The 19,767-nt window shown below is 44.8% G+C and overlaps 2 protein-coding genes across 3 annotated transcripts in view; one reads left to right on the forward strand and one right to left on the reverse strand.

Annotated features, from left to right (window-relative positions):
* Positions 1-19,767, reverse strand: part of LOC143986903 (uncharacterized) — a 1,023,878-nt gene that overhangs the window by 86,339 nt on the left and 917,772 nt on the right. The gene's annotated exons all lie outside the window — the stretch shown is intronic.
* LOC143989752 (uncharacterized) lies at positions 4,324-18,361 on the forward strand. Of its 2 annotated transcripts, XM_077490024.1 has the most exons (4): positions 4,324-4,659; positions 6,825-6,952; positions 7,041-7,164; positions 11,884-18,361. In XM_077490024.1, exons 3-4 carry the CDS (start codon positions 7,080-7,082, stop codon positions 12,978-12,980), a joined length of 1,182 nt encoding a protein of 393 aa, XP_077346150.1. In that variant the 5' UTR covers positions 4,324-4,659; positions 6,825-6,952; positions 7,041-7,079; the 3' UTR covers positions 12,981-18,361. The 2 variants fall into 2 exon arrangements, with proteins under 2 accessions (XP_077346150.1, XP_077346151.1); XM_077490025.1 differs by lacking the exons at positions 4,324-4,659; positions 6,825-6,952; positions 7,041-7,164 and adding an exon at positions 10,750-10,965 and having other exon boundaries at positions 11,884-18,360.

Raw genomic sequence — 19,767 nt, forward strand, 5'->3', positions numbered from 1 at the left:
TGACGAGGACCAGGCACGCGGCGACTTATATAGGGACAAGGGGCGGGGTCTTCGGTTGATGTCACATGGGTTGATGTCACATGGGTTCATGTCACATGGCGACAGTCCCAGCATCCTCCAGGACTGTGACATCATAAGGGGGCGGGGTCACCATGTGACATGAACCCATGTGACATCAACCGAAGACCCCGCCCCTTGTCCCTATATAAGTCGCCGTGTGCCCGGTCCTCGTCATTGTGAGCGGAGGACTCGGCGAGGCAACATCTGAAGAAGAAGAGAAGAACGGAAGGCGGTGGCGGCGACAGAAGACCGGGCCACCGCCTGTAAAAGAGCTAGAAGAAGGCGCGGTGGCCCGGCAGAAGAACCGAAGAGGGGGACAAGACCCCCGAAGTCGGAAGAAGAGGCCGGCGGCGAGGAAGAAAGCCGGGCTCCTCCGCTAGCAAAAGAGCTACAAGAAGATAGCGGAGGAGTCCGGCGAGAAGACCCCCCCGAAGACGGAAGACCCCCGGAGCTGTGCAATAAATTATTTTATCTTGTGTGTTGTGTTTTTTTGTACTTTTATTTTACAGGTAAATGGGTAGGGATACATTGTACCCCATACTCATTCACATAGGGTGGGGGGCCGGTATCCGGGGGCCCCCTTATTAAAGGGGGCTCCCGGATTCCGATAAGCCCCCCGTCCGCAGACCCCGACAACCAACGGCCAGGGTTGTCGGGAAGAGGCCCTTGTCCTCATCAACATGGGGACAAGGTGCTTTGGGGTGGGGGGCCGTGCGGCCCCCCCTTCCCCAAGGCACCCCCCATGTTGAGGGCACGCGGCCTGGTACGGCTCAGGGGGGGGGGGCGCTCGCTCGTCCCCCCCTTTCCTGGCCGGCCAGGTAGCGTGCTCGGACAAGGGTCTGATGTGGACCTGGGGGGGACCCCCACAACGATTTTTTTCAGCGTTGGGGTTCCCCTTTAAGTCCATACCAGGCGGCGGGGCCAGCGACATCTCCTTCGTGGGCTCCGCCTACCTGGAGACGCGCTCGAAATGAGCGGACTTTCCTCCGCGTGTGTGGGCGAGTCCGTTCATTTCAAAAGTAGGGCGGATAGTACGGCGGACTTAGTATGCCGTATTAGTCCGCTGAAAAAGTGCCGTGTGTGGGCAAGTAGCCCGTTCGGAAAGTCCGACGGACAGTCTGGCGGGAAGTCTGCCAGACTAAATACGTCGGACAGACGGCTACGTGTATACGCGGCTTTATGGTCACTAGATGGAGCTGATGGTCATAGGAAATCACTGAGGTAAATTCTGGCTAGTAGAGCCCTTAATTGTCATTGGTCAGGCATGGTTTGATTGTAATATTTGAGATTGGACTCATACACTTGTGAGGTAAGTAGACACTGAAGGATAAAAGTACAATGGAGCGCATTGGTAACCAGCCTCTGATGCAGACGACAGAGATGGGTGAAAGCGGCCTATCTCTGGACTACATGCCTTTGACCCATATATGGTTCTACACACCTTACAAGACAAGGGAGGACCTTCCCCCGGGACCCTGGAGCTGTGGACTTGAGGACAAGCTGATAAGTACAGTATAAATACATTTACCATTCTTTGGAAAGGACCATTACTTTCTGGAAAGGATCACCTCTTCACATTGCTCTTTCATTTGAGGTGTGAGAGCGAGTCCTCATAGGGACTCTGATTGGTACAGTGAGAGGGAGGCCAAGGAGGACCATGTTCTTCTGGTTTTAGTGAGCCCCACATCACTTTATTGGACCCCCATATTCATTACTATTCCACTTGTACATCTCCTCCTGACCACTGTTACTCAGCAACGCCCCCCTATTTCTTTACACCAACCTTCCAGATCAATACAATCATCTACTTGTCCACCTTTTTCCAATGCAGATCGGAGAACCAATCATATCATCTCATAGCTTCCGCTTTGTGGTCTGACTTTATCCCTCCTCCCTTTTCCAATATCAGTTCAACACTTGGGTCACTCTTCAGAGGTCGCTTAGATTTGGGTGGAATTGTAGCTCCTGTCCAGAGATGTCCTTTTGTTTTTATAGCTTTAATGCTAATGTATGCATGATGTTTTTTATGTCTTTCTTATCATTGACACCAATAAATCTATTTTGCTAATCATGTTTGTATGGTGAGTGAAGTTCCATAGATATGTGCTACCACAGGCTTGGCTGAGCTATTACAGGTTTTTATTTCAAGTTTGCCATTTAATCTTCATACCGTGAGCTCCCATCCTCTCCTTTTCCATCTTTTGTCATTTTTACTTTTCAGTCCCCATATATTAGTATTGTTTCACCTTTTTTCACATACTAATTAGGTAGACGGCACGCTGAGGGTCCGGCGTATATTTTTAGTGCATCATAAAAGTTATTTAAACAGTAATAAACCAGCCATTGATTTAAAAGGGAAATTCTGCATTTGGCCTTTAGATGGCGCTAAGTATCAAAGAAATTAGCCCCATCTAATAGTAAATATGGTATTTTCCATTTTAAATCAGTGGAAACCATTCAAACAGCTCGGCAAAAAGTCTATCAACGTTAGTTCTCCCATCCCATTCACACAGAAGGAATGTACATGCACTTTCTATGGAGGAATCGCTATGCAAATGTTTTATGAATAGACCCCTAAATCAGTTGTGTCACTAGGGGTGGTGTCACCCGGTGTGGAAAAAATAGTTGTCACCCCACCACCAACTATAGCCCCCCTCAGTATAGACCCCCCACTAAGTACAGACCCCCCTTCCTCAGCATAGACCCAACCACTAAAAAAAGACCCCCCTCTCCCACAGTATAGACCCCCCTCTCAGTGCAGATCCCCCTCAGTACCTGTGCTAGTAGACCCTTCTCCCATAGCACCCCCCTGCACATTACAATACAGTGTACAGACCTCAGATAGCGTGGCACATGCACAGCGGTGTGTCCCTCGGACTCCCTCCTCCTGTGTAGATGTAAACAGAGAGGAGGGGGAGGTGGCTTCGGTGCGCTCCGTTGATGGACACACCTGGTGACAGCAGATCAGTGTCGGGGTGCGGTGTTAGCAGTGCAGCGGCACTGTCCACAGGTGTCACCCTGGTGGGGCCTCCACCCCCCCTCCCCCTGCAGTGATGCCACTGCCCTATATGTCAGGAGACGTTTATATAAAGATGGGAAGTATTGAGCAGATAAATGAATAGACCTCCTAGCAATGTTATTACCAGGCTGCAGCTAGGGGGAGCTCTAACGTTTAGAGTGTGACCACAGCAGAGTGATCCCATCTAGCTCACATTAACCCTTTCACTGCCAGAGCTGGTTTTCCATTATTTTTGCACACAATGGTAATATGGAGATTTGGGCCTGAAGATTAGATAAAACACCCAAATATATATTTCCTGAAAGCAGAGGCCCTGGAGAATAAAATGGTGGTGGTTTCATTTTTTTTTTTATGTCACATTACTGATGTGACAGTTTGCACGTTATGGCCGGCCGGACAGAGTCATCTAGGATAATGGACCTCAATCTGCATGTGAGCAATTCAGACAGTTCTCTACAGATTGGGAGTTTGAACATCTTATCTCATCCCTGCGGCTCCCACAAGCTAATGGCAAAGCAGAATCAGCTGTAAAGATAGTAAAGAATCTTTGTAATAAGTCCCAATATGATGGTAATGACCCGTGGAAAGCCATTCTACATTGGAGGAACACCCCAACCCAAGGTATGGACAGTAGTCCTGCAGAGCGCTTGTTGTCAAGGAGACTGAAGACTTCATTACCTGTGCCAAACAAATGGCTTGAACCTTGTGTGGTTACAGGTGTACTGGAGAGACTCTGACATAGGAAGCAGATCTACAAACTGACATTTCATGTGTCTGCCAAAGACTTACCTGAGCCAAGAACTGGAGAGTCAATCCCTATGAAGCTGCTGCCTGGTGACTGGACTGGTCACTGGAGACTGGGCTAGGGTTGTCACCTTTTCTTTAATCACATATATATATATATATATATATATATATATATATGTAATGTATGTAATGACATCAGAATGCCTGCTACAAGCTTTTATCCTGCTTAGTGTGGGGGTCCTGTGTGGGTAAATTATATCTCATTCTGAAGTGGAGCTTTAATATAATGGACCCCTGAATGGTGAGGGCAGGAGGATTCTGGGAATATAATTTATTTTTTCTATTTGTGTATATATATATTTGAGTTGTTACACATAGCGCATGTTTTATTCTATTTATATTGGTGACATAATTGCCCAAATCTGGGGATCAGGAGCCATTTCCACCCTTTACTCTCGGCTGGGGTTCTTTGTTTCCATATAACAGATGTTCTACATGACTAAATCTGACATCAATTTTACTGCAAAATCAAAGGGGCCAAAATGTCTCCCCCCCCCGAGCAGTAATATATTTCTATCCCCCTTGGTGGGAGTGGAGATGACCCATCTATAAGGATATACAGTACATACACACACAGCACAAGGCTGTGTTCACACTACCAGATGTTTCTGCAGTTCCTCTGAGCTCCACAAGGTGGTGATCTCACTCCTACCCAGACAGGAAGTCTCTATGGAAGACAGGAAGTGATGTCAGATACAGACAGGAAGTTCCGGGTGAGAGGTGAGTCAGAAGGAAGTAGAGCGGAGACATTGCTGGAAGAAGTAGCAGAGGAGGTAATAAGATCGTATTTTCTATTTACACCCAGTAACCCCCCGTCATGAAGGTCAGAAGTATTGGATGTTTGTATTTAGTTTTATAAAATGGACAATCTCTAATCGGGATACAATGTATAACGCAGTCAGTGTATCGGTATAATGTGGAGTGTGAGTTCTGGGGTCCCCACAGGGGGAGTACATGAGGCTCGCTCAGTAAGAAGCACATAAATGATTGTATATTGTATCAGGATAGAGCCAGACACCTCGGCACCACCTGAATCTGAGGGGAGGTCTCTGGCTGAATTCACAACACAAAGAAGGGGGTCAGTCTGGTGAGAGTCGCCTTCCACGATGGACACAGAGAGGAGCTGATGGCTGCAGACCTCACTGGAAGGTGCTTAGAACTGCTGAGTCTGATGGGTCAGTATGGACTGGGTGCTGCTCTCTGCACCCTGGACATATAGTACTGTATTGTCTGTGCTGCTGAGCTGTGGTCAGACCCTCCCAACCCCCTCCAAGGGCCCATGGACTTCACCCTGCCTGCCCTGCTTCAACTACCAGCCCTACCCCTGTTGGACTTGATATCTGCCATTTCCTATACTTAACCCATCACGCCCCCTGATCTCTACCCTTTTTTTGGACCTGGATCTCTGTCCCTGAGTCGGGCCCATTTCCCTGGCCATCCTACGTGGACTACCTGTGTGGTGTCACATTGTTATCCGGTGGAATTTTTCATTGTACTGTGTCTTGCTACCCTATGTGCCAACACTGCTCTGCCCTGTGGACTATCAGCCCTTTGCTGTCCTGAGGAGCACTCTTCATTTCTGTGCCTTCTGTTTGCCCCGTTAAAATAACAACCCTTATCTGTCCCATATTACCCCCCTGAGGATCGCTCTTCATTGCAGTATCTATTGTGTGTTCTGTGGACTAATTCTCCTCCTGCCTGTACCCCGAGTCCCCCAATAAATGCCCCCACATGTCGGGTTCCTGGTGATTCACCTCTGTTTGCTCTCTCTCTGCACTCTTCATTCATCACACCCCTGTCATGTCCGTCCTCTTCCTCCATAGTCACTGCAATGTCTTTTATCTCCAGCAGATGATGATACACACATATAATATTATTATTATTATACAGGATTTATATAGCGCCAACAGTTTACGCAGCACTTTACAATATAAAAGGGAGACAATGCAGTTATAATACAATAAAATACAAAAGGATTAAGAGGGCCCTGCTCAGAAGAGCTTACAATCTAATGGGGTGGGACAGGTGGTACAAAAGGTTGTAACTGTGGGGAATGAACTGATGGAAGTGATAAAAGATCTGTTGGAGACGTGATCGGCTTCCCTGAAGAGATGAGTTTTCAGGTGTCGCCTGAAGGTAGCAAGAGTAGGGGATAGCCGGACAGATTGAGGTAGCGAGTTCCAGAGGATGGGAGAGGTGTGTGTATATATATATATATATAATGTGTATAGTGTGGAAACCTAGATTAACCCCTTCAGGGGGATCAGTTGGTGATGAATATATCTTCCTTCCAAATCTGGCCATACATGGTTCAGTTTTATCGTTCATCCAGCGGGATGAGAGGAAAAAACTGAAGAGATTCCCCCCATCCACACATTGGAGGGGGATGGGAGAATCCTCCCCGCTGCACTATTGTATTCTGGCAATGGGGGGAGCTCCTCCGCTCTCAGAACACACAGATCAGTGATGAAGCTATTGGCTGCAGCTGCTGATGACTTTTATCCGGCAGTGACCACACATGGATGGAAATGTGACCGATCCCTGCTGAACCAGCTGAATTTCCATGTCTCTATGGTCACCATTAATGTCTTCCTCCCCTCCCCCTCCTCTCCTTCATTATGTAAGTCATGCTGAGATCATCTCCCATTGGCTGAGCAATATTCTCATTTGTCTCTGAGCTCCTTCTTCCACTTTTTCAGATGCTCTTAGGATGTGGGCGGACTCTTGGCATCCTCATTAGCAAAGTGGGACTGTTTGTCCTGCATTGTATGTAATGACATCAGAATGCCTGCTACAAGCTTTTATCCTGCTTAGTGTGGGGGTCCTGTGTGGGTAAATTATATCTCATTCTGAAGTGGAGCTTTAATATAATGGACCCCTGAATGGTGAGGTCAGGAGGATTCTGGGAATATAATTTATTTTTTCTATTTGTGTTCAGATCCAGAGTTTTCCTCCTGTGAAGTCTGGAGATCATATGACCATCACATTGCCTCCACCTCCCTCCCTGATAGAATAGAGAAATACAAAGAAGATTCTAGAAGTCACCAGAGAGATGATGGAGGAGAGGTGAGGAGGATTCTGGAAATTCTGGGACATTATCCAGTAACAGACAAGGGATGTGTCTGGATGGTGACTGTATCATTCTGTGTGTCAGGTTCCTATAAGGTGTCAGGATATCACTGTCTATTTCTCCATGGAGGAGTGGGAGTATTTAGAAGGACACAAGGATCTCTACAAGGACGTCATGATGGACAATCAGCCGCCCCTCACATCACCGGGTAAGAGGAGACTTTATTGTAAAGGAGAGAGCAGTACGGAGGCTCCACCTAGATCCCCCATCATCTGATAAACACATAGAAACAATGTATTCAGTCAGTGTGTGTGTTTCCTACAGATGGATCCAGTAATGGGAACCCACCAGAGAGATGTCCCCGTCCTCTGTATTCCCGGGATTCCACACAGGAAGGTCACACCATCCCCCACCATCATCAGGTAGATGAGGAACAATCACTGATAGTATCATTAGGATCTGTACATTATCTGCATTGTTACCATTGATGTCATTTGTATTATATATTCAGAGTGGAAACCTGAGAGATTCTAAAGTTGAGGTTAAAGAAGAGATAAAAGAGGAGGATGATGAGGATGGGGTGACGGAGAAGTCAGAGTCTCTAAAAGAACACAAAGATCTGTACCAGGACACCATGGTGGAGTCATCCAGCTACAGAAACCCACCAGAGAGATGTCCCCGTGCTCTGTATTCCCAGGATTCCACACAGGAAGATCACACCATCCCCCACCATCATCAGGTAGATGATTGACAATTATTGGTAGTTCTGATTTATACACAGCATGTTTGTTACAATGAATGTTTTATTATATATTCAGAGTGGAAACCTCGAGGATGATAATATTGATGTTAAAGAAGAATATAAAGAGGAGGATGAGGAGTATGGAGTGATGGAGGAGTTATCAGAAGGACACAAGGATATGATGGAGCCACCAAATACCAGGAACCCACCAGAGAGATGTCCCCGTCCTCTGTATTCCCGGGATTCCACACAGGAAGATCACACCATCCCCCACTGTTACAAGGTTGGTGGGATGGAGGTTATCAAACACACTTATAGAGACAATGGGGCTGATTTACAAAGCGTTTGCGCCATGAGTTGCGGTGCACGCCGACGCGCAACGGGCCAGTCTCGTATTCACAAAGCATTTGCGCCTGTAACACAGCGCAATTCCCCATTTGCTATGAGTATGCCGGCGCACGGGCGGCCGCGATCTGTGCACCGCTATAGACCTGGCGCACGGCATCTTCAACTCAGAATTAAAAGAAGCTGGAAATGGCAATATGATGGGGGTGATGTGAGGAAGTATAGATATGACTGTCCAAGTAACAAATATGCCCAAAATAGAATAGAAAAGTAACTTTCTCTGAGCAAGCTTGCTGCGCCTGCAAATACACTTGGAACTGCGCTAGGTCAATTTATGCACTGCGCATGCGCAAGCAGCATTTGCACCTGTTCAAGTGCTCCGGTTCACTGCGCCGGCAAAATCTTAGTAAATGTCAAGTCACAAAGGTTAATATGCAACTTGACTTTTTTTTCTTTTTTTTTGCCCTGGTTCACTTCTATGGGTTTTTTAAGGCTATTCGCACACAGGTCATGTTAGCATTAAGAGAAAAAAATGCGTGGGGGTCCCCAGAAATAACATACCAGGCCCTTCAGGTTTGGTATGGATATTAAGGGGAACCCCGTGCCAAAAACAAAATGGTGTGGGGGTCCCCCTCAAAATTCATACCAGACCCTTTATCCGAGCACGCAATCTTGCAGGCCGCAGGAAAAGAGGGGGGACGAGAGAGCACCCCCTCCCTCCTGAACCTTACCAGGCCACATGCCCTCAACATTGGAAGGATGCTTTGGGGTCCCGCCAAAGCACCTTGTCCCCATGTTGATGAAGACAAGGGCCTCATCCCCACAACCCTGGCCAGTAGTTGTGGGGGTCTACGGGGGAATATGGAAGCCCCCTTTAACAAGGGGACCCCCAGATCTCGGCCTCCCCCATGTGTGAAATGGTAAGGGAGTACCCTTACCATTTCCTCCAAAAAGTGACAAAAGTGATAAAAATGACAAGAGACAGTTTTTGACAATTCCTTTATTAGTCTTCTTTCATCTTTCTTCTGGTCTTCTTCATTCGTGTTTCTTCCTCCGATCCTCTTCTTCTTGCTCCGGTGTTTTCGTCCGGCATCTTCCTCAGCGGCGTCTCTCTTCGTTCTCGGGCTGCTCCGTGCAATGGGAGGCTCTTGCTGTGTGATGCTTCTCTTCTTCTGACAGTTCTTATATAACAGAGGGCGTGGCCACCCGGTGACTCCACCACCCTCTGACACAGAGTTCCATGCATCAGAGGGGGCAGGGTCACTGAGTGGCCCCGCCCTCCGTTATATAAGAACTGTCAGAAGAAGAGAAGCGTCACACAGCGGGAAGCCTCCCATTGCGCGGAGTGGCCCGAGAACGTAGAGAGACACCGTTGAGGAAGATGCTGGACGAGAACACCAGAGCAAGACGAAGAGGATCGGAGATCGGAGGAAGAAGAATATGGAGGAAGAAACTGAATCAAGAAGACCAGAAGAAAGAAGATGAAAGAAGACCTAATAAGGGAATTGTCAAAAACTGTCTCTAGTCATTTTTAATACTTTTGTCACTTTTGGTGAACAATTACCATTTCACACAGGGGGGAGGCTGGGATCTGGGGGTCTCCTTGTTAAAGGGGGCTTCCAGATTTCGATAAGCCCACAGACTCCCACAACCACCGGCCAGGGTTGTGGGGATGAGGCCCTTGTCTTCATCAACATGGGGACAAGGTGCTTTGGGGGGGACCCCAAAGCATCCTCCCAATGTTAAGGGCATGTGGCCTGGTACGGTTCAGGAGGGGGGGGGGCACTCTCTCGTCCCTCCCTCTTTTCCTGCGGCCTGCCAGGTTGCGTGCTTGGATAAGGGTCTGGTATGGATTTTGAGGGGGACCCCCATGCCATTTTTTTTTTTGGCACGGGGGTTCCCCTTAAAATCCATACCAGACCTGAAGGGCCTGGTATGCTCTTGAAGGGGAACCCATGGCGTTTTTTTATTTTTTTTTATTAAAGTCGCCTGGCCTGGGGGCGACTAAGCCCCTGTACACACGGTCGGACATTCTGCCAACCAAATCCGTTGGATTTTGTCCGACGTATTGTGTCTGAAACTGTTGCATACACACGGTCGGACCAAGTTGTCGGAAAATCCGATCGTTCAGAACGTAATGAGGTTATTTCGTTACGACGGGACTACGTTCACGCTAGTAGCCAATAGCTTTGATGTAGGAATTTGATCTGAGCATGCGTGGCACTTTGTCTGATCAAAATTCTCTACACATGATCGGAGTATATCCGATCGGACCAGTTTGTCGGAAAATATTTCCAACAAGTTGGAAAATTGGGTCCGACAGATATTCCGAAGGAAACAATCCGATGCATACCACACACAGTCGGATTATCCGACAAAACGGTCCGGTAGGACACATTCCATCGGAATCTCCGATCATGTGTACAAGGGTTTAAGGTCGTGTTGTAAGTCGCCCCAAGTCGCGCTGTGATTCACACTCAAGTCGTGTCCAAGTTGCCTCCCAAAGTCGTGCTGGAAGTCATGTTGCCCCAGTGAGAATGGACTGTTAATGATACGGCGTGCGCTATTATGAATTGCGCCGGCATATTATGTGTTGCGCTTATGCGTGCGCCGCTTCATACGCTCAATTGATTATTTATGTGGCGCAAAAGTGGAGGCATGAACCGTCGCAGCGCATTCATTTTAGTAAATCAGCCCCAATGTGTGGATTTTTTATGTGATGTCACAATAATAAATCTTCTATCTTACAGATGATATTCTCTCTCATTTTCTTGGTTTAGAGTGGAGATCCAATCGATATAGAATTTGAGGTGAAATCAGAAGAAGAAGAGAGGTATGTGAGGGATGATCAGCAGTCTATGGAGGAGGATGGAATAACGAGGACATTTATAGAGGAGGACACTCCTACAGAGATCAGCACAGGTGGGTCATTAACACTAAATACATTCCTCCACCCATACTGCTCACTGATTGGTGCAGAGTAGGGCGGGGGCTGGGTGATATCAGCCTGTAATCCCCTGGTCACTTTCCTGAGCTGTGTTCCCCATCCTGTATTCCTGGATTTCTCTCCGGTAATCTTCCTTCTCTGTGCTGCCGACACAATTTATGTATCTAGACTGGATTTATGGAGATTCTGGGAATCAGCTGGCAGCAAAATTTTCATTTTCACCATAGACGTCACTAGATCTAGGCACCTGGGGTATGTGCTTTGGGTCTTCTGCCTCATACCCGGGTATGACAAGATCTCTGACAGAAAATCCCCCCAGGATTACTTGCTCTGTTGTCTGCTGGCTGTGCCGGGTGGAGGGATATGTCTGTATAGTCTCAGACCCAAGTCACTGAGTGCAGTCTCAGGAGATGGGAGGCAGCGGTGTGGGACCTCTGCAACTTGTCTCATGTAAACATTTCATCTTCCACTGATTACTGAATACCAATATTATGAGTCCTGACCCCTGCACTGTATACTTTATATTCTACATTACATACTCCTGACCCCTGCACTATATACTCTATATTGTACATTACATAATTCTGATACTATATAGTCCTATCTGTTGTATCTTATACAATATGTTGTACATTACATAGTCCTGACTTCTGCTCTCTCCCCTCCCCCCACTGCTATATATACACATAATATGTATTCTCTTTTGTTACACCCATTTCCTACCAGCTGGACATTTTATATCTGATGATCTGATTGGAGGACAGACTTTTACATGGTGATAATAATGTGATAACATCCTCAATCTTTAGAACCTTAAACAGAAAGTGATAATGAGGGAGGAGTCAATAACCCAATGATCATGTCTAGTAATAATCTTTGTATTTCTCTTTTAGTAGATGGACGGGAGATGAGGAAAACCTCAGAGGATTGTCTCACTTTGTCTCCAGACTGTAAAGTAGAAGATGAGGACATCACACAGTATAGTCCAGGAGAAAACCCGACTACCTCAAATGTCCATCCGGCACCACAAAGTGTAGATGCACCATCGTATTCTTCTTATCCTGAGGAATCTCAGACTGTGCGGGACGGGGCCGTCCTTCCAACAGAGAAGAGCTTTTCCTGTACTGAGTGCGGGAAGTGTTTCAGTTCTAAATACCATCTTAATGTACATAAAAGATCTCACACAGGGGAGAAGCCATATTCCTGTCCTGAGTGCGGGAAATGTTTTTCGCAGAAGCCCCATCTTTCCACACATCAGAGCTCTCACACAGGGGAGAAGCCGTATTCCTGTCCTGAGTGCGGGAAATGTTTTTCAGTGAAGTCCAATCTTCACAGACATCAGAGATCTCACACGGGGGAGAAGCTGTATTCCTGTCCTGAGTGCGGGAAATGTTTTTCAGTGAAGTCCAGTCTTTACAAACATCAGAGATCTCACACGGGGGAGAAGCCGTATTCCTGTCCTGAGTGCGGGAAATGTTTTTCAGTGAAGTCTAGTCTTTACACACATCAGAGATCTCACACTGGGGAGAAGCTGTATTCCTGTCCTGAGTGCGGGAAATGTTTTTCACGGAAGTCCTATCTTCACACACATCAGAGATCTCACACGGGGGTGAAGCCATATTCCTGTGCTGAGTGTGGGAAATGTTTTTCACAGAAGTCCCATCTTTCCACACATCAGAGATCTCACACGGGGGACAAGCCGTATTCCTGCCCTGAGTGCGGGAAATGTTTTTCAGATAAGTCCAATCTTTACACACATCAGAGATCTCACACAGGGGAGAAGCCGTATTCTTGCCCTGAGTGCGGGAAATGTTTTTCAGATAAGTCCAGTGTTTACTCACATCAGAGATCTCACACGGGGGAGAAGCCGTATTCCTGTCCTGAGTGTGGGAAATGTTTTTCACGGAAGTCCTATCTTCACACACATCAGAGATCTCATACAGGAAGAAGCCACTTTCCTTTCCTGAGTGAAGGAATTGTTCCTCACTGAAGTCCTGTCTTCCTGTACATCACGGATCCCACACAACCCTTGAGGTGTATTAGTGCCTTGAGTGCGGGAAATGTCTTCTATATGAATGTTACTAGACATCACAGCTCTCATGTGGGGAAGAAGCACACCCTGATATACACCTCAGATATACTCCATGGCTGATCTCCATCATGGAAGAAACAGTTGATAAGGAGATCAGAGATCACCAAAGACATGGATGAAGTGTTGTATCGTGTTGCCCATTGATACCATTAGCAGTAATCAGCATGAATTCATGAAGAATTGTTCTTGCCAAACCATCTACTAACCTTCTATGAGGAGGTTAGTTGCCACCCAGATAAAGGAAGGCCCGTAGATGTGGTGTATCTAGATAAGGGAAGGCCCGTAGACGTGGTGTATCTAGATAAGGGAAGGCCCATAGACGTGGTGTATCTGGATAAAGGAAGGCCCGTAGACATGGTGTATCTGAATAAAGGAAGGCCCGTAGACGTGGTGTATCTGAATAAAGGAAGGCCCGTAGACGTGGTGTATCTAGATAAGGGAAGGCCTGTAGACATGGTGTATCTGGATGAAGGAAGGCCCGTACAGGGGTACTGTGCCTGTACCTGTAGGGGTGTATCTCTCTGAAGAACTGCATCGCATATGGGCCTGAGAATTGGAATCGTATAAAGGCTGATCTAAAGGCACAGTACCCCTGTAGGGGTGTATCTTTCTGGTGAGTGGGGAACCTTGTGGGGGAGCGTGCAGTCACCTGAAGAATATATTGCAAGCACTAAAGTCACCTTGTTTCTGCTGGATTTGCACAACCGAGGATTTTTTGATTTTTTATCTAATTTTTTCACCTGCGGACACTAATAGACTCCTTGCTTTTTCTCTTTAAGTTTGTTTTATTTTTCATTCTTGATTTTTTTTATATATATTTATTTATTTATTTTTTATGCACATAATTATTGATATATTTCTTTATTTATGATATATAAGAAAATTGTTTGATATATATCCCACGCATGTACATCCATATTGGACCCTTCCTTTTGTGATTTTGCACCATTAGACATACAAGGTTTGGAGTATATGGTTATAAATTCTATAGCCATATCGTATGCTTTTTCATATGTTTGCACTTTAATTTAATTATTTGATTGTAGTTTATTAGCGCTGAAAATTCAACACACAGTAGGAATTGTGTGATTTTTAGCATTAGTCGCATTAAGTATTATATGTTGCACTTATTTTTGCACAAAATCACTTTATATGGGCATTTATAGGCCTTTTTTCACAATTTATTGAATTTATATTGGGATTATTAGAACACTCTCAACTAACACAGAAAGGTTTATGTATATTAACAATCTATTAATTTGAGGTGACACTTGGTCTGTTGGAAACAACGGTGGTCCTCCTCTCTAATATTAGGTAGCGCTGGATACCCCATTTTTTGAGATTATTAACTATTTGTGAAAACCCCCTGTGGGGATTTTTTGGCTGGGGGGCTGCAACCTATATATACATATATATATGTTGCTATTTTGTTGTTTTTTTCTATTTCCTGTACTACATAAGCGCGGCTGTGTCCAATATTAATAACATATTAAATTATTTGAAACGCCACCGTACAGATGTAGCATTTGTACAGGAAACGCATTTTAGGACGGGTGGACTCCCCTTACTTCAGAACAGATTTTTTCCCTGTGTTTATCATGCACATAATCAAGAAGCAAAATCTAAGGGGGTGTCCATTCTGATTTCTATTCGGATATCTTGGTCTCTTTTGGATAGACGAGTGGATGGGAATGGATGCTTCCTATTTCTTAAAGGCCATATTGATGGAGTAAAAGTAACATTGGCTATGATATATGCACCAAACATACAACAAGATGCTTTCTTTAACAAAACCTTGAGAAAACTAGCAGAATTTGTAGAAGGAAAGTTGATTCTGGGAGGAGACTTTAATGTCTCCTTGGACGCCGGAATGGATACCTCCATGGGATCATCCTCGACCCCAGATGGTGTTAGGAAGAGGGTCAAACAGGAGATGCAGTTGGTAGATGCATGGCGGATTTTTCACGCAGGAGAAAAATATTATACATTTTTTTTCCAACCTGCATCAACAGTACTCCCGTATTGATCTATTCCTTGTGCCACACTACCTAGGAAATATAACTTGGTCAGACCATGCACCGGTCACATTGCAGATCTCCCTGTCTAGCCCGGCTCGCTCCTCGGGATGTAGCTGCCATTTGAATGAAAGTCTGCTACAGAAAGCAGATATACAGGAGGATATAGCAAAGGAAATGATGGCATACTTTCAGACCAACGACACCCCGGGGAGCGACCCGGGCATGATATGGGAGGCACATAAGGTGGTCATATGGGAGATTTTGATTAAACATGGCTCCCAAATGAAAAAAGCACGAGAAGCGCAGATAACAAAAATATTAGAAGAAATTCAAAAACTTGAAATGCAACATAAGAGAGTACAGACACCACTCCTGGGGAAGGACCTAGCACATCTGAGGAGGCAGATGACAGACCTGCTCCGTTATAAGGCGAAAGCGGCGATACAGGCAGAGAGGAGAATAGGGTATGAGACAAGTGTGGTAGAGTGTTGGCGGGGAAGCTTAACGAGAAGGGGAGGACAATGTACGTACCCAATATAAAGGGAAGAAATGGACAGTTAATTACAATGCCCAAAGATATAGCGCAGAGGTTCAAAGAATACTATGCGGCCCTCTATAATTTGACATCCCCTTCCTTTCCCATGGCTAAAGTGGAGGATTATTTATCCTCGGCAGGTCTTCATAGACTGCCCTCTCCGGTCCGTAATAGCTTAGAAACCCCAATAACTGTTGAAGAACTAATTGTAGCAATAAAATCAGTCAAAAAAGGGAAGGCACCAGCTCCGGATGGATATACAATACAATACTATAGGAACTTCTTTCCAATATTGGGTCCACATATGGTAAAGGTTACATTGCCCTCGGCCGGAGTGCCGCACCCACTCCGGATATGCTTAGGGCACATATCTCGGTTATCCCAAAGGAAGGGAAGGATCCGGCGGAGTGCGGCAGTTACCGGCTGATCTCATTGTTGAACGTGGATTTAAAACTTTTCACTAAAATATTGGCCTCCCGTCTACAATCGCAATTACATCAGCTGGTGCATTTGGACCAAGTAGGGTTTATCCCCTCGCGTGAAGTGAAAGATAATGTAATCAAAGTACTGAACTTGGTACACTTTTCCAACCAAACAAAAACCCTGAGTGTCTTTCTAAGTACGGACGCAGAAAAGGCTTTTGACCGGGTCAACTGGAGATATATGTTTGCGGTATTAAGACACATGGGGGTGGGAGAGGGTATGTTACGGTGGATTGCTGGGATATATGCCTCCCCACAGGCTTTCTGGAAGGTAAATGGAGTAAGATCTCGAATGGAACCCTCCAGGGCTGCCCTCTCTCACCCCTACTGTTTGTCCTATCATTAGAACCACTATTAAATAAAATCTGACAAAATCCAGACATTCAGGGACTCCAAATAGGGGGGCATAACTATAAAATATCAGCATATGCGGACGACCTTCTGTTTTCCCTATCTAGACCACACATCTCCCTACCAAACCTTATGGAGGAAATTGTAAGATATGGGGAGATATCAAACCTAAAAATAAATTATACAAAATCGGAGGCAATGGGAGTAGCTCTGCCCTTAAGGGTACAACAGACTATACAACCTAATTATAGCTTTAAATGGGTGAATGTAGCACTTAAGTATTTAGGTACATATATCCCAGATAGGATGGAGAAGACTTTTACAGTAAATTTCCCCCCGCTACTACAGGAAATTCGGGCCCTATTAGACAAATGGAAACAGGGACTACATTCGTGGTTTGCCAGATGTAATATTATAAAAATGAACATACTGCCAAAATTGGTATATCTATTCCAGGCCATACTTATAGATATTCCAACAATTTTTTTTCCGCCAGATAGATGCTCTATTCACTAAATTTATATGGGTGAATAAACGACCAAAGATTAATAGAAATATCATGAGAGCTCCTAAATGCTATGGCGGCCTGACAGTACCAGATATGTTTAAATATTATCAGGCAGTACATATTGGCAGAATGATAGACTGGTGTAGACACACAGAATTTAAATTATCGACAGAAATAGAACAAAAATGCAGCCCAGTATCCCCACGTAGGGCAATCTGGTGTTATACAACATTACCAGAATTGCTTAAAAGACACCCACTTATAGGCCCAACGTTGCGGATAGGGGCTAAGATTAGTCAAAATCCTCAATTCTCTACAATAAACTCACCGCTATTCCCCATTCTGGGTAACCCCTTTTTTTTACCGGGAATGGAACCAGGAGCATTTCAGGGACTTATAGAGAGGGGATGTACTCGAGCATCGCACTTTCTACAATTGGAAACATGGCCTTCGATCGCCACATTGACGCAACGAGGAGGCCGCTATGAAATACATTTTTGGCAGGCATTACAGTTGCGACATTTTTTTCAATCATTAGGACTGGTGACAAACTATTAAAGACAACTGACAAAGTTCGAGATATACTTTGAGGAGAAAGAACCCCTTTCACTGGCAATTTCTAAGATATATGAAATGCTGAATGCCCCCCAGAAGTTTTTAAAATGCCTGGAATTGAGAAATGGGAGAAGGACCTGGGAAAGACTTTTTCACCCACACAACGGCAGAAGATTATATATCTGGCATTGAACTCATCGATCTGTTCGCAGACTCAGGAATCCAATTATAAGATATTGACGCAGTGGTATTATACCCCCTCAAAACTCTGTAAGTTCTTTCCAGAGGCTTCTGACCGTTGTTGGCAGTGTAATAAGGAACGGGGGACCCTGATGCATATATTTTGGCTATGCCCTAAGATAAGACAATATTGGCTAGAAGTACAAAGGATCTCTCAAAAACTTACATCATACCGGATCCCAGAGGACCCGGCCTTTTTTTTTGCTTCATTGTACAGAAATACCTTTACAAACATACAGGAAATCGGTGATATGCCATCTAGTTAATGCAGCTAAGGCAGGAATCGCACTCAGATGGAAAGATCCCAGGCCACCTTCAATTGCAATGTGGCTAAATAGAGTAAGAAATGTGGGCGCCATAGAGGACTTAGTTCTCTCAGCCCAAGATAGAAAGGATCAATATGACGAAACTTGGAGATCTTGGAACTCATTTATGAATTCAGAGGAAGGGAAGAATCTATTGGGGAACATAGCAGAGGAGTGAGTCCGCACGTACTTGAATGCGTTCGAACCCCCTACGTGGGTTGGGAAGAACCTATCTCTTGTGGGGGGTGAGGGAATATGGGAGGGGGGCAAATAATAATCTGTTTTTTTTTAGAGGGGGAGTTGGGCTAAGGGATATAAAAATAGATAAAAGGCGAGGGAGGTTTGGGGGATTTATAATAGGGGAAATAAGAATTATAACAGATAGAATACAGTAAATATAGTAAATATATATAAATATATATAAATTGGAAGACATAATGTGTAGATAGAATAACTTGGTTTAATTCATAAATACGAAGAGGAAAATGGAATATGTTCTATAGGATATAAGATATATTTATGTAAGAAATTAACTCTCTGTTGTCTCTTGTGATTATTGTTCCCCCTTACTGGACCTATGTGATATAAATAAAGAAAGTTAAAAAAAATAATGTGATAACATCCTCAAACTTTTGAATCTTAAACAGAAAGTGATAATGAAGGAGGCATCAATAACCCAATGATGGTGGTCTTCAGGATCAGTCCAGTCTTCATCTTGGTTGTTCTCCCCCATCCTCACTCTCTGACCTCTGGTGGGGCTCAGCCCCGCTGTTATTCATGACTAAATCATGGACTAAATAAGGAAGTGCAGGACTTCTTGTATTGGGAAGATGGCAATGAGTGATAGAGGGGGAGGGGACACTCGTCCTATCATCCCCTCATCACTGTCACTCCTATAAAAGACCGTTCTTATTTCCTCACTCTGACTAAAGTCCATGAATAAAGAAATTAACTGGTAGGAGATTCAGAGATGTAAGGCTGAAACAATGAATCGATTATGAAAATAGTTGTCAAATATTTTCATAATCGATTACTTGGTCAGTCGATTAATTGGCCTGCATACAGAATGTATTATTTATTCACACCTCAGAAAATACAGCTCAGTACACCATCCATACATCAGTAAATGCCTGCGAACTTGAATGTGTGAGTAGCAATGCCTCATGGGACATCTAGTCCTGGGCAAGAGAAGGAGACAAGTGATTCTAAAGGCAGACCTTTACCTTCCTATAGGGGAACTCTATACTATACTTTGTACTTTCCTATAGGGGAACTCTATACTATACTTTGTACCTTTCTTTTTTTTTTTTTAATCTTCTTTATTATTTTTCTTATATTAAATACATCAAACCATTACTTTCAATCTTAAGGCATTGGGGTTTACACATATCCCCCAATGTCTTCGCATTCATACTTTCCTTTACATATCCATAATAATATTGTATGGTGGCTCTGGAGGGGGGTTGTTGGAGTGGAGATATCCTGTGGAGGGAGAAGAAATAAAAAAAAAATAATAATATTTTTTTGTGTCATTTCCTCTCTTTATGTGTTCTTTTTGTGCCCTTGTGATTCCTTTTAAAAGGAAAGAAAAAATAATAATTTTGTGTTTATCCTTTCTCTTTATTTATTTATTGGCCTTCGGCCTTTATTTATTATTACGTGAATTTGTTCCCTCTATGGCCTTCCTTTGG

The sequence above is a fragment of the Lithobates pipiens genome, unplaced genomic scaffold (assembly GCF_037356315.1).
Source record: "Lithobates pipiens isolate NorthernLeopardFrog02 unplaced genomic scaffold, aLitPip1_a1.2 Scaffold_18, whole genome shotgun sequence".
NCBI classification, from domain to species: Eukaryota; Metazoa; Chordata; class Amphibia; order Anura; family Ranidae; genus Lithobates; species Lithobates pipiens.